Here is a 13,869-nt window from a genome sequence, read left to right as displayed (position 1 = left end):
CCTGGTTGGGGTTGACTGAGCAAGTTGTATGTGTGGCTCAAGAAGAGGGTCCAGGGCGAGATGGGCCACACTGCAGAGACCCACGGAGGGCATTTGGCTCTGTGCACACCACGTGGTCCTTGGGGAGCAGACTGGTCTGGCTTGTGGCTGGGAGGATCAGACACCCCTCAGCCACACGGGGCTGAGGAAAGGGCTGTGAGCCCTGCGGGCCAGGCCCTGGCCCAGCCCAAGGTGGGAGAGCAGTAGCTGTGCCCCTGCCCCACAGGAGGCAGCCCTGCGTGAGCGGCTGAAGACGCTCCGGCACTCCCAGGTGCAGGACCTGCTTCCTGCCCTGCTGCAGCGCCGGGTGAGAGTGAAGGAGCTGGCGGAGAGCCGGGGACACGCCCTGCACGCCTCCCTGCTGATGGCCAGCTTCACCCAGGCCGCAACCCAGGTCAGAGGGCACCCCCAGCCCAGGGCCTTCCACTCAACCATTTTCAGCTGCCTTCACACCATAACACTGTGACGCAGAAACAGGTTCAGGGAGTGGATGGCTTTCCCAGAGGCTGTGCTGGAGCTCAGAACATGGGATCTAAGCCCTTTGTGTGGAGACCCCACCAGTGCCCCCAGCTGTAGCAGGGCCAGCTCAAAGAGAGGCAGGGAAGGGAGCAGAGCAGCCCTGGGTCCCAGGAGTAGGGGCCACACCTCCAAAACGAGAGCCCACCCAAGGCCCTGCCCGGCTGCTTCCTGCAGCACGTCTTCTGTCTTCTGGAGCTAGAACCTTCAGGGCTCATTTACCAGGTGCTGCCCACTCTACCCCTGAGGCCAGCCTCCTGGGAATGGCTAGGGCTAGGCCTGTGGCATCTGGGGCCCAAGGCTGCAGAGCATCAGCGTTCATGTCCCACCACCACCAGGCTGAGGACTGGATCCAGGCATGGGCCCAGCAGCTGAAGAAGCCGATCCCTCCTGGGGACCTGAGGGATAAGCTGAAGCCGCTGCTGAAACACCAGGCCTTTGAGGCTGAAGTCCAGGCCCGTGAGGAGGTCATGACCTCTGTTGCCAAGGTAACAACTGGACCCTCAGCCCCATGCCTGCCCCAAAGTGTGGCCCAGGGGTGATGTCGGTCTTAGGAGGAAGGGCGGCAGGCAAGATGTCCTGTGTCCCCTCTCTCCCTCCAGAAGGGAGAGGCTCTCCTGGTACAGAGCCACCCTCGAGCGGGAGAGGTCTCCCAGCGGCTGCAGGGCCTGTGGAAGCACTGGGAGGACCTGAGGCAGGCAGTGGCCCTCAGGGGCCAGGAGCTGGAGGACAGGCGGAACTTCCTGGAGTTCCTGCAGAGAGTGGACCTCGCAGAGGCCTGGATCCAGGAGAAGGTATAGCCCCAGCCAGCGGGGGGAGCTGAGAAATGGAGGGAGGAGCCCTCCCTTGACAGGAGGGAGCCCCGGCAGCAGGTGCCAGGAGCCTGGGTTGGTTGGTGCTCAGAGCGCTCCCTCCTGACCCTCGGCCTTCACAGGAGGTGACGATGAATGTTGGTGACCTGGGCCAGGACCTGGAGCACTGCCTGAAGCTCCAACGGCGGCTTCGCGAGTTCCGAGGAACCTCGACCGGGGTGAGGGGGCCTTGCTGGGTAGAGTTGGCCATGCATCCCTCACTGAAAATCCAGTTGAGAGCAGGGAAGGAGTGTGGGCTGTAGATCAGTGCATGGGCTCCATGGCTGCTACTCCCATGCCCTCGGGCAGGCTCCCTCCTCTCACCTTCGCTCCCTTCTCTTTAGAATGAGGGTAGCACTCACCTCAGAGGTAGGAGCACGTGCGTGGTTGCAGATACGTGAATCTCCAGCTGTGATAAAACTTCGTAGACCTATCTGCCTCTGCCACACACAGATGCATACTTGCAAAAACTGATAAAATCTGAATGAAGTCAGGTCTGGTTGGTAGTAGTATACCAATGTCAGCTTTGTGGCTTTAATGTTATATAGGATGCTGCTGTAAGGGAAGCTGGGGAAGGGCACATGGACCTCTCTGTGGGACTTTTGCAATTTCCTGTGCATCTATAATTATTTCAAAAACTCTTAAAAAGATGAGACATATGCCTGGATGCAGTGGATAATCAGCACCCGCCTTCAGTGTGACTATTTCAGCGTCTCCTCCTCATCCCACACCCGCCCCCTTACACATACACACACCAAACATCTATTTCTCTTATGTGGTGTACAGGGAAATAAAATTGGCGAATGTATTCGCAATCGGATGTTAAAGACCAAATGTGCTAACCTTGTCTCCCTGGTACATGTATGTATAACTTTTTAAAAGGTGGCAGTGCTTAAACCTAAGACATCCCTTGCTAATGGCAGCATTTCACAGATGCTGTGCCAGATGCTGTAGTAGGAAGAGAGCTAGACTTTAAAGGAGCTGGGCTTGAATCCTGGCTGTGCCACAAAGGAGTCACATTAGCCTCGGAGCTCTGATCTGGCATCTATAAAAGGAGAAGACTGGGCCGGGCGCAGTGGCTCACGCCTGTAATCCCAGCACTTTGGGAGGCCGAGGCGGGCGGATCACAAGGTCAGGAGATCAAGACTATCCTGGCTAACACGGTGAAACCCCATCTCTACTAAAAATACAAAAAAGCCGGGCGTGGTGGCGGGCGCCTGTAGTCCCAGCTACTCGGGAGGCTGAGGCAGGAGAATGGCGTAAACCTGGAAGGTGGAGCTTGCAGTGAGCCAAGATCACGCCACTGCACTCCAGCCTGGGCGACACAGCAAGACTCCGTCTCAAAAAATAAAATGAAAAATAAAAAGGAGGGGACTGTCCTTCCCTGACTACCTGGCACGAGGCACTTCATAGGAAAGCGCTTTGGAAATGTAAACAAGCTCTCTGGATGCCAGAGGCAGGAGACCTGCAATGGCACCCTGTGGGGGACCCCTCCCTGTGCACCTTTAAATCCCGCCCAGTGTCCAAGCAGCACCAGCCTCGGCTCAGGCGAGTCCTGGGGCGGGGACACCCAAACCCCAGGAAGCCAGAGCTCACTGTTCCATTCCACAACCTCCACTTGCTTCTCTTCATCTAAGAAGCTGAATTTTTATTTTAAAAGTTTCTGTGGCCGGGTGTGGTGGCTCACGCCTGTAATCCCAGCAGTTTGGGAGGCCAAGGCGGACAGATCACTTGAGGTCAGGAGTTTGAGACCAGCCTGGCCACATGGTAAAACCCCATCTCTATGAAAAATACAAAAATTAGCCAGGCTTGGTGGCAGGCACCTGTAGTGCCAGCTACTAGGGAGGCTGAGGCAGGAGAATCACTTGAACCAGGGAGGTGGAGGTTGCAGTGAGCTGAGATTGTGCCACTACAACAACAGTGTGACAGAGGGAGACTGGGCAACAGAGGGAGACTCCGTCTCAAGAGCTGTAAGTGAGCATGTCCCCACTCTCCCCCTCCTACATGGTACCCAATGCAGGGATCCCATTTTCTGGCCTTAGAGGTGACTCTGGGGCTGCAGGCTCCAAGCCGATCTTGTTCACTTCACCTGGATGGGGTGACCTCAGTCACCTGCCACAGTAGGGGAGACAGGGAGCAGTTCCTCCCACTGCCCGAATATGCTGTTCCTCGTGCTCTGGGGCCCAGGCGTGCTCCCAGTGCCCACTGAGGTGGGAAGAAGGGGCTCTGCGTGGGGGGTGCCAGTGCCCTCACCCGTACTTCCCTGCAGGACACAGTGGGTGATGCCCGCATCAGGAGCATCAGTGACTTGTCACTGCAACTCAAGAACCGGGACCCTGAGGAAGTCAAGATCATCTGCCAGCGGCGAAGCCAGCTCAACAGCAGGCCAGTCCCAGGCTGGGGAGAACCGAGGGGCCGGGAGAGGGGTGGAGGGCCGCCTCGGGCTCCACATTACACCACCACCCCTCGGCCAGGTGGGCAAGTTTCCATGGCAACCTGCTCCAATACCAGCAGCGGCTCGAAGGGGCCCTGGAAATACACATGTTGTCTCAAGAGCTGGACAGTGTCACCGAGAGGATCCAGGAGAAGGTACGTGGTGGCAGCGGGTCCCGGCAGGGGCTGTGAGCAAATGCGGTCGGGGAGGGGGCGCTGCCTAGAGTCTCCCATGTGTCTCCCCGCTCGCTGGCCTCTCCTGTTCAGCTGGGTACTTGGGGGTGGGTCCTATCAGGGCTGCACCAGGGACATCTGATGGTCTGGCCCTTGGCATCAACTCAGGACCGGAGAAGCACCTATTGCAAGCTCAGCAGGGGGCTTCCCTGTCTCCTTTCTCCCCCAGATCCTGGTCCCCAGACATACTGCAGGTCCAGAGGCCAGAAAACACCCTCTCTGTTTCCTCCCATCCCCGAGGAAGCCCAAACCCTCGGGATGTTTGCCTTGGGACTGTGTTCACAACCACAGAGCCCCAGGCTGAATCTGGCAGAGTTAGAACCCGGTCTGGGAAGCCCTTGTGTGAAACGTGTGTCTGCCGAGGCCTGTCTGTCCATCCTTGCTCTATTTTCTTTCTCACTCCTTGAGGGATGAGAGTCGAATGAGACAACGTACACGGAAGCAGCACACACATGAGGTTCTTCCCTCAGAGGAGACTCCAAATCCAGAGTTGCTCCTCTGAATCGTCCCCCTCACATAAGGAAGAGACGTCTGGCCCTCAAAGCCAGGGCCGAGAAATCACGCTGGGCGCTTGCTGTGCACACAGAAGCCGCTGGCCGGGCCCTGTGCCAGGTAGGAAGAGCTGAAGCAAAGGCCCAGCAGGTAACTGGCCGTGCCTCTCCCCCAGGAAGCCCTGCTCCAGGCCCTGGACTGCGGGAAGGATCTGGAGAGCGTGCAGAAGCTGCTGCGGAAACACGAGGAGCTGGAGCGGGAAGTGCACCCCATCCAGGCCCAGGTGGAGGTGCGCAGCTGGCTGTGGAGCTGGGCCCAGGGCACCTCCTCAGGGAGACCCTGGGCAGAAGTGGGGAGGAGGGGATATGGGATGCCAGGGTGGCCCAGGGCTCCCCTGCCCCAACCTCTGACCCCGGCTTCCCCCAGTCCCTAGAGCGTGAGGTGGGCCGCCTGTGCCAGAGAAGCCCTGAGGCAGCCCACGGCCTCAGGCACAGACAGCAGGAGGTGGCTGAGAGCTGGTGGCAGCTCCAGAGCAGGGCCCAGAAGCGGTATGAACCCTGCAGGCCTTGCCTTTGCCGACCCATCCTCCGGCATCTCAGTCCCCACACCTCCCCTCAGCCCTGTGTTCCCCTGGGATTCTTTCTCCACCCTGCAAATGACTGTCCTCCCAGTAACTCCCAGCCCGCGGGCCCTCCTGTGGTTGAGGGGATTAAGGGACAGAAGACACCAGTGGGCACAGGGGAGAGGGGTTTGAAGGCCTGGGAACTAGCTGATGAGCGCTGTGGGCAGGAGGGAGGCGCTGGATGCCTTGCACCAAGCTCAGAAACTCCAGGCAACGCTGCATGAGTTGCTGGTCAGTGCCCAGAGGCTGCGGGCTCAGATGGACATGAGCCCCACTCCTCGCAGCCCTGTGGAAGCCCGGCGTATGTTAGAAGAGCACCAGGAGCGCAAGGTGAACAGGCAGCTGGTCCAAGCCTTTCCCAGACCCTCACCTCCGCCCTTTCCTCTCCTCGCCTTGTTCTTGGGCCTCCTGGGTGTCCCGCCCTGCCTGTCTCCTCCAGCCTCCCACTCCTCAGCTGCTTCTCCACCTCTCCTCCTGCCTGCTGGGCTGCTTCCAGTCCCCAGTGATCTGAGCCCAGTCCCGTTCCAGGCCCAGCTGGACTCCTGGACAGACAGCAGCAGCCTGGCCCGAAGCACTGGGCAGCGACTGCTCACAGCAGGGCACCCCTCCACGCCCGACATTCGCCAGGCCCTGGCTGGCCTAGAACAGGAGCTGAGCAGCCTGGAAGGGGCCTGGCAGGAGCACCAGCTACAGCTGCAGCAGGCCCTGGAGCTACAGGCAGGCACAGTCGCATCCCCAGCCTGCATCTTGGCCCCACCCGACAGGGCCTGCGCTGACCCCACAGCCTCTGGTCAAGGCTAAGGCTGGAGGGGCTGCTGGGCCAGGGACTTCCCCACCACTCAGCACTCTTGCCTTCCAGGACCCTGGTTCCCCAACCTGTGCCACCAGAAGGGTCACTCCACCTTCAGTGGCTGGACCCTCTGCCAACTGCCTCTTGCCTTTTCCTTTGTTCCCAGCTGTTTCTGAGCTCCGTGGAGAAGATGGAACATTGGCTTAGCAGCAAGGAAGACTCCCTAGCCAGTGAGGGTCTGTGGGTAGGTGTCCAGCCAGAATGGGCAGAGGGGCATCTTACAAGAGCAGCGTTCGGGGTCAAACCAGCCAGTGCTGCCTGAGCTCCCCAGGCCAGCGATCCTCCCCTTCTGGGGCGTCTCCCCACTTGGGGCCACATCCATCACTGGGCAGTTACTTACCTGTCATCTGGAGCAATTCCCACGCAGCTGTGGGCAGGCCCCACCGCCAACACCAAGGAGCTTCAAGAGTGCCTGTGTGGCCCTGACCCATTCTTGCTGCCTCACCCCTGCCCTCCTCACTTCCCAAATGCCTAGAGGTTCGCTTTTCCTGCCCCTGCCCCAACCCTGTAGCAGACAAGTGTAACTCATAGGAGACCTCAGAGGATAACTGGAGACTAACAGTCCTCGGGGGAGTGCAGAGGAGGGAGTGCTCACCTTACGTGAAAAATCTCTGCCTGCCGCGGAGATTCTGGCTCTTGATCCCTATCCCAAATGCCTCCCCTGGCTGGGAATCACTGTCCTAAAGCTGGAACGGCCTTGAGGGACGTATTTGGGTGGAGCAGCTGCTCTGTGGATGAGCATTTGGTAGGATGTTCTAGGTGGGAAGGCAGGTAGCCTGGGATGGGAGGCGGCAGCCCCGTGGACAGTATTGGGTTCCCCACCCCCACCAGGACCCCTTGGCCCCCATGGAGCCCCTTCTGTGGAAGCAGAAGATGCTGGAGCGGGACCTGGAGGTGCAGGCAGGAAAGATCAGTGCTCTGGAGGCCTCGGCCCGCAGCCTGCATCAGGGTGGACACCCCGAGGCCCCGAGTGCCCTGGGCAGGTGCCAGGCCATGCTCCTGAGGTACCGGTGGCTCTGGGGTGAGGGATGCTGTGGGCGGGCTGGCACAGGCATCTGACATCCCGGTTCTTCCCTTCCTACCCTTCCACTGCTTGGCCCAGGCTGACCAGTCTCCCAAGGACTGAGGTCAGATGCCGGGGTCCCCACCGCCCCTGGCCCTGCAGTGTGTCTGCCTGCTACGGACGTCAAACACCATGTGGAAAATCCCACTTCCTTCTTCATTCAGTTGAGATCAAAGGGAGTTTAAAGAGAGGCTTATGCTAGGAGACCAAGAGGAAACCATCTCACGAAACGGAAGGGCAGGGCCAGAGGTCAAGCATCGGCCTTCCAGGGCCGCAGTCCTGAGTCCTGATGCTGCCCACTAATGGCAGGACTCAGGCAAGTTCCTCCTCACGGCAGCTGAGCCTCACATCCCGGGCTCTGAGGGCTGTGATGAAGATGAAAGCACAGTGCTGGCCCCACAGGCAGGCTAGCAGAAGTCTTAGCTCATCTAACGCAAGTTCAGACACACATGCATGTGACCTGCACGGCCCATGAGACCCCAGCTCTGCAGTTTTGTTTTCCCTGTGAAAGCTCATCGGGTTTGGCTGCTTCATGCGGCTCCTCAGACTTTAGATCAAGGGAGATAGGGTCAAAAGCCAGATCCCAGACTGGTGAGGGCTTTTGTCCTTCCCAGAGAGCTGACCAGCACCCACAAATGCCGTGGCTCCTTGTGCTGGTGTCCTGGCAGTGGTCGGGGCCAGCCCCTCTCCATTCTTCCAGGTGGATCACACCTGGGTACCTGGGAGTTCTTTGAATTAACAGAATGCGGACATTGCTGGCCTCTGTCACCACCCACTACTCCCCCAGTCACCTTAGGTGGTTCCTGGCAGGCCCAGCTGCTCCCAGCACAGTGCCACCCTGACTTCTAGCCCCTGGCTTCTGCCCTCCTGCAGGAGCACGTTTCTGTTCAGTCCAGCCTCTCCGCACCCGCTCCCCCCCACACACTCACACCAGCGTGGGGAGGGGTGCGTGGACCTGAGGAGGTGGGGTGGGTGGGAGGGATGTTAGATCTTCTATTTACTTTATAGATCTCAGTTTCTATTTTTGTGCATGTGGCATTATACTCGATATTGGTACAGAGGTACCTGTGTAATATATAAATCAAATTATTAAATATTATATAAATGTTAGATATTACATATTATATATAGGGAGGTCCTGCTTTAAAAATTCTTGCTAATAGTAATGCCTGATCAAAAAAGTGGTTTAGACAGTATATTAGCCTACTCAGACAGCTGTACCAAAATACCACAGACTGGGTGGGGTGGTAGAAACCAGCAGTCCCCCAACCTTTTTGGCACCAGGGCCCGATTTTGTGGAAGACAGTTTTTCCCAGGGGATGGGAGCTGGTTTCCGGATGACACTGTTCCCCCTCCGATCGTTGGGCATTAGATTCTCATAAGGAGCCTGCAACCTGGATCCCTCGTGTGCGCAGTTCAAAACAGGGTTCCAGCTCCTGGGAGAATCTGTTGCCAGTTGATCGACGGGAGGCAGAGCTCAGGCACTCATGCTCCGCAGCTCACTTCTGTGCAGCCGGTTCCTAACAGGCTGCGGACTGGTGCCGGTCTGCGGCCCAGAGGCTGGGACCCCTGGAATAAACACTCTTCTCACAGCCCTGGAGGCTGCAGGTCCACGGTCCAGGTGTCAGCAGTCAGTTTCCTCTGGAGGTCTCCCTGTTCTGGCAGAGGCGCCTTTGCCCTGTGCCTTCCCCCCATGCTTGTGTCTGCCCCAGTTTCCTCCTCTCATAAGGGCACATAAGGTCACAGTGGATTAGGACCCACCTATATTTTCACTTAATTGCCTCTTTTAAAGACACTGTCTCCAAAACCAGTTCTGGGGTTAGGCCCTCAGCATAAGAACTCAGGGGTACAGGCTGGGTGCAATAGCTGTATTCCCAGCACTTTGGGAGAACGAGGTGGGTGGATCATTTGAGGTCAGGAGTTCAAGACCAACCTGGCCAACATGGGGAAAGCCCGCCTCTACTAAAAATACAAAATGTAGCCAGGCGTAGAGGCATGAGCCCTTAGTCCCAGCTACTCGGGAGGCTGAGGCAGGATAATTGCTTGAACCCAGGAGGTGGAGATTGCAGTGAGCCAAGATTGTGCCACTGCACTCCAGCCTGGGTGACAGAGCGAGACTCTGTCTCAGAAAAAATCTCGGGAGTACAAAATCCGGCCCATAACAGACACATTTACAGAGGTGGAGTGCAATGGACCTTTATTCCAAAGGAAACTCCAGACTCCGAATATATTCATACCTGAGAAAGCCTAGGCTGAACGGGCACCCCACCCGGCCCCGGGGGTGGCCCCAGGCCCACGAGCCTCTCCTCCTGGCAGGAAGGAGGCGCTCTTCAGGCAAGCCGGGACCCGCCGCCATCGCCTGGAGGAGCTCCAGCAGCTGCAGGCCTTCCTGCAGGACTCCCAGGAGGTTCGCCTCGCTCGGAGAGGGAGGTGGTCACGGTGGGGAAGGAGTCGACCCAGGGAAAGGCCACACTTCCTCTGGGGCATCCCAGAGGTCGGGGGAAGGCGAGAGCCCTGGACCGCAGGCCTGTCCTCCCCATGTGCCCAGGTGGCCGCATGGCTGAGGGAGAAGAACGTGGTGGCCCTGGAGGAGGGTTTGCTGGACACAGCCACACTGCCAGCACAGTTATGGAAGCAGCAGAATTTCCAGGCGGAGCTGGACGCGAGCAGGCAGCAACAGCAGGAGCTGCAGCGGGTGAGGCCCTGTGGGCAGGAGGGTGGCGGGACAGCTCTCCAGGGAGAGGACAGGACGGTGCCCCAGAGCTGGTGCTGAACCACAGTAATGGTGGCCAATGTTATCCAGTACTTTCTGTGTGCAGGCACCTGGCTAAGCGGTTGTGTAGGCGGAAGTGTAGTGAGAAGTAGTTGCTTCCCCAGGGTGGGGGCACCCTCTCCAAAAATGACACCTTTTCAGTAATTTTAAAGATAACATTTTGATGTGAACAGGATATAGCCAGCAGTCCTATGAGTGAAGGAGTCAAAACATAGCCAGTTTTTTTGAGACAGGTCTTGCTCTGTTGCCCAGGCTGGAGTACAGTGGCAAGATTTCGGCTCACTGCAACCTCCGCCTCTCAGGCTCAAGTGATCTTCCCAGCTCAGCCTCCCAAGTAGCTGGGATCACAGGCCCGTGCCACCACATCCGGCTACTTTTTTGTATTTTTGGTAGAGAAGGGGTTTCGCCATGTTGCCTAGGCTGGTGTCAAACTTTTGAGCTCAGGTGATCCACCTGCCTCAGCCTCCCAAAGTGCCGGGATTACAGGAATGAGCCACTGTGACCAGCATGGCACTTTTTTAAACATTCTCTTTTCCACCTGCAAAGGCAGATCCTGACCCCAGGCTGGCTCCCTCTGATATAAATCACCTCGCTAAGTATTTTACATGACTTATTTAAACAAAATAACCATTATTTTCTCTGTGATACGAATGAGGAAAATGAGGCTTAGGTAAAGAAAGTTGCTCAAAATCACGCAGCTGGCCTGCAGGGACTCTGCAGCTGTGGTGCTGGTGGTCAGTGTCAACACAAGTGCCCTGGTACCAGCGGTCCTGAGTCCACAAGGGGTGTTTCATGTTGTGGCTGCAGGAGGGACAGAGGCTACTGCAGGGGGGCCACCCAGCCTCGGAGGCCATCCAGGAGCGACTGCAGGAGCTGGGAGCACTCTGGGGTGAGCTGCAAGACAACTTCCAGAAGAAGGTGGCCAAGCTCCAGAATGCCTGCGAGGTAAAGTTGTGTGGGCCGTGGGGTGGCTGGCCGGGCTCCAGGCCTCTCCCCTCCTGCCAGCCTTGCTTTCTACCCTAGGCCCTGCGTCTGCAGCGGAGCATGGAGGAACTGGAGAACTGGCTGGAGCCCATCGAGGTTGAGCTGAGAGCCCCCACGGGGGGCCAGGCCCTGCCTGGGGTGGGCGAGCTCCTAGGCACACACAGGGAGCTGGAGGCAGCAGTGGACAACAAGGCCAGGCAGGCTGAGGCGCTGCTGGGCCAGGCCCAGGCCTTCGTGAGGGAAGGCCACTGCCTTGCCCGAGATGTGGAAGAGCGGGCCCGGCGGCTGCTTCAGAGGTAGATCCGCCCGTGCCCTCAGTTTCTCTTCCCTGCCTTCCTGGAGGGACCGCCACCCCTGCCCTCTAACTGATGTCTTCTCACTTTCTCCCGCTGCCCATGGTGAGGGCCACAACTGGGTGATCTGTGTCACCAGGTATCCCTAATACTGACACTCGTGGTCCCTGCCTCCCTGGGTCCCACCCTCTACCACTGCAGGTTCAGGAGCCTGAGGGAACCCCTGCAGGAGCGCAGGACGGCCCTGGAGGCCCGGAGCCTCCTCTTGCAGTTCTTCAGGGACGCCGATGAGGAAATGGCCTGGGTGCAGGAGAAGCTGCCTCTGGCCACTGCCCAGGACTATGGCCAGAGCCTGAGTGCGGTGCGGCACCTGCAGGAGCAGCACCAGGTATGGGCCCACCCGGGGAGGGGAGGGCTGGCCCTCGCATGTGAGCGGGGCTCCTCAGCCAAGGAAATAGCACTCTCTGTGGCCCAGCCAGGAACTCTGCCTGTGGGGGCTTCTGGAGTACTCCGGATTCTTTGGGGGTCATGGGGACAGGGAACTCCTTGGAGACAAGTTAGTGGGGTCCTGTGAAGCTTCAAGCACAACTGTGGGAGTCCCCCAAGGGTCAGCAACCTCCCCATCCTCCTGCCTCCTCCCCCACAGAACCTGGAGAGTGAGATGAACAGCCATGAGGCTCTGACCCGGGTGGTGCTGGGCACTGGGCACAAGCTGGTGCAGGCAGGGCACTTTGCCGCCCACGAGGTGGCCGCCCGGGTGCAGCAGCTGGAGAAGGCCATGGCCCACCTGCGGGCAGAGGCGGCAAGGAGGCGGCTTCTGCTGCAGCAGGCTCAGGAGGCCCAGCAGTTTCTGACTGAGGTGAGGGGAGTGATGGGCAGGGCACAGTGGGTGGGCCTGGAACCCAGGGCGAGTGCAGCCGGGAGGTAACTCCAGGGCTCCGGGCCTGGGCACCTTTCATCTCCTCCACTCAGTGGTCTCCTGCCCCCAAAGGCTTCCTTCCACATGTTTCCCAGAACACAGCTGCTGGCTGGGTTGGCTTTTGTCTTTTTTCCCTCTAGACCAGTGGTTCTCAACCAGGGCTTTACATGAGAATCACCTGGAACCTTCCCTGGATGATTATACCTCAATTACTTCAGAATGGTGAATACAATTGTAAAGGAAGAAAAACAGAAGTAAATGAAGTAAATGGGCTAATAAATGAAAGGGAGAAACACTGCAAGGAATATTTGCTAAAACTTGGTTTTATTTTATCAAGTGACAGAAACAAAATCTATGCCTATGAACCAAGAATAAAGTGTCTATTTTGCATGGAAAAAAATCACCTGGACTCTTTACAAAACACTGCCACCCTGGCTGTGTTTCAGACCAGATGAGGCTGCTTAGGAGTGGGGCCAGGCCCAGGGAGTGCGACAGCTCCCAGGCGATTCCCATGTGCGGCCAGGCTGAGCATCGTGGCTGTAAATCCTGAGCCCTGGAGGGTGCCCCAGCAAAACAAATCTCCACTCTGTCACCCCAGCTCCTGGAGGCGGGATCCTGGCTGGCCGAGCGGGGCCACGTCCTGGACAGCGAGGACATGGGCCACAGTGCTGAGGCCACACAGGCCCTTCTGCGGCAGCTGGAGGCCACCAAAAGAGACCTGGAAGCATTCAGCCCACGCATCGAGCGGCTGCAGCAGACAGCAGCACTCCTGGAGAGCAGGAAGAACCCAGACAGGTGCGGGGGGAGCCGCGCCATCCGGGAAGGAGCAGAGAGAAGCCCCCTACAGAGGTGGCAGGAGACTGCTGCAGCCTGGAGAGGAAGGGCTGCAGTCCAGGCTGTCGCTGTCTTCCTGCAGCCCCAAGGTGCTAGCCCAGCTGCAGGCAGTTCGGGAGGCCCACGCAGAGCTGCTGCGGAGGGTGGAGGCCAGGGGGCATGGCCTGCAGGAGCAGCTGCAGCTACACCAGCTGGAGAGAGAGACCCTGCTCCTCGACGCCTGGCTGACCACCAAGGCGGCCACCGCTGAGTCCCAGGACTACGGGCAGGACCTGGAGGGCGTCAAGGTGAGTCACTCCTGAGCAAACCTCGCGGGCAGTGGGCAGAGGCCGAGGAAGGCCTGCCTTGGGATGAAAGGGTTGCTGGGGAGTCAGCAGAAAGGAGCTTGGAGAGGGTGTCCTAGGGAGGATCTCGATGGTTCCAGAATCAGGGCTGAGGGATTGCAGAGCCATCAGTCTGCTGAGCTCTTCCTGAGCTTTGAGAGCTCATGATGCCATCTCCAGTGACCCTGCCGGACCTCACACCTTTGCAGGTGCTGGAAGAGAAGTTTGATGCTTTCAGAAAGGAAGTTCAGAGCCTGGGCCAGGCCAAGGTGCATGCCCTGAGGAAGTTGGCAGGCACCCTGGAGCGGGGGGCACCCAGGCGCTATCCCCACATCCAAGCCCAGAGGAGCCGCATTGAGGCCGCTTGGGAGAGGCTGGACCAAGCAATAAAAGCCCGCACAGAGGTAGGTAACCACAGGCCGGGCCGAGCTAGGGGGTCTCAGAGTCTTCAAAAAATCCCTCTAAGCCCTCCCTACCACAGACTTTGGTTCCAACAAGACATACACCCTGCTGGCCTCGAGTGAATGCGCCTTCTCCCTCACCTGCTCAGGTTTCTTCCAGGACTCGGCTGTAGCCCAGGACATTCCGTCTCTGTAGGTCCTGGGCTGGGGCTGCCTCCTGAGCTGACCCTGTCTCCCAGCCC

General features: G+C 58.6%; 1 protein-coding gene across 1 annotated transcript in view; it reads left to right on the top strand.

Moving 5' to 3' along the window:
• SPTBN5 (spectrin, beta, non-erythrocytic 5) overlaps positions 1 to 13,869 on the top strand; it is a 46,225-nt gene that overhangs the window by 25,987 nt on the left and 6,369 nt on the right. Inside the window, exons 35-55 of the mRNA XM_011961051.1 lie at positions 266 to 433; positions 894 to 1,043; positions 1,158 to 1,349; positions 1,490 to 1,585; positions 3,676 to 3,791; positions 3,881 to 3,995; positions 4,741 to 4,854; positions 4,992 to 5,113; positions 5,355 to 5,517; positions 5,716 to 5,904; positions 6,144 to 6,221; positions 6,869 to 7,041; positions 9,417 to 9,507; positions 9,649 to 9,795; positions 10,681 to 10,818; positions 10,897 to 11,153; positions 11,352 to 11,538; positions 11,797 to 12,009; positions 12,668 to 12,864; positions 12,986 to 13,190; positions 13,436 to 13,630. Coding sequence (XP_011816441.1) covers positions 266 to 433; positions 894 to 1,043; positions 1,158 to 1,349; positions 1,490 to 1,585; positions 3,676 to 3,791; positions 3,881 to 3,995; positions 4,741 to 4,854; positions 4,992 to 5,113; positions 5,355 to 5,517; positions 5,716 to 5,904; positions 6,144 to 6,221; positions 6,869 to 7,041; positions 9,417 to 9,507; positions 9,649 to 9,795; positions 10,681 to 10,818; positions 10,897 to 11,153; positions 11,352 to 11,538; positions 11,797 to 12,009; positions 12,668 to 12,864; positions 12,986 to 13,190; positions 13,436 to 13,630 — 3,306 coding nt within the window. The remainder of the gene's footprint in view (positions 1 to 265; positions 434 to 893; positions 1,044 to 1,157; positions 1,350 to 1,489; positions 1,586 to 3,675; positions 3,792 to 3,880; positions 3,996 to 4,740; positions 4,855 to 4,991; positions 5,114 to 5,354; positions 5,518 to 5,715; positions 5,905 to 6,143; positions 6,222 to 6,868; positions 7,042 to 9,416; positions 9,508 to 9,648; positions 9,796 to 10,680; positions 10,819 to 10,896; positions 11,154 to 11,351; positions 11,539 to 11,796; positions 12,010 to 12,667; positions 12,865 to 12,985; positions 13,191 to 13,435; positions 13,631 to 13,869) is intronic.

The sequence above is a fragment of the Colobus angolensis genome, unplaced genomic scaffold (genome assembly GCF_000951035.1).
Source record: "Colobus angolensis palliatus isolate OR3802 unplaced genomic scaffold, Cang.pa_1.0 Scaffold533, whole genome shotgun sequence".
NCBI classification, from domain to species: Eukaryota; Metazoa; Chordata; class Mammalia; order Primates; family Cercopithecidae; genus Colobus; species Colobus angolensis.
Note: the sequence above shows the minus strand (reverse complement) of the source record. Positions and strands in the feature narration are given on the sequence as shown.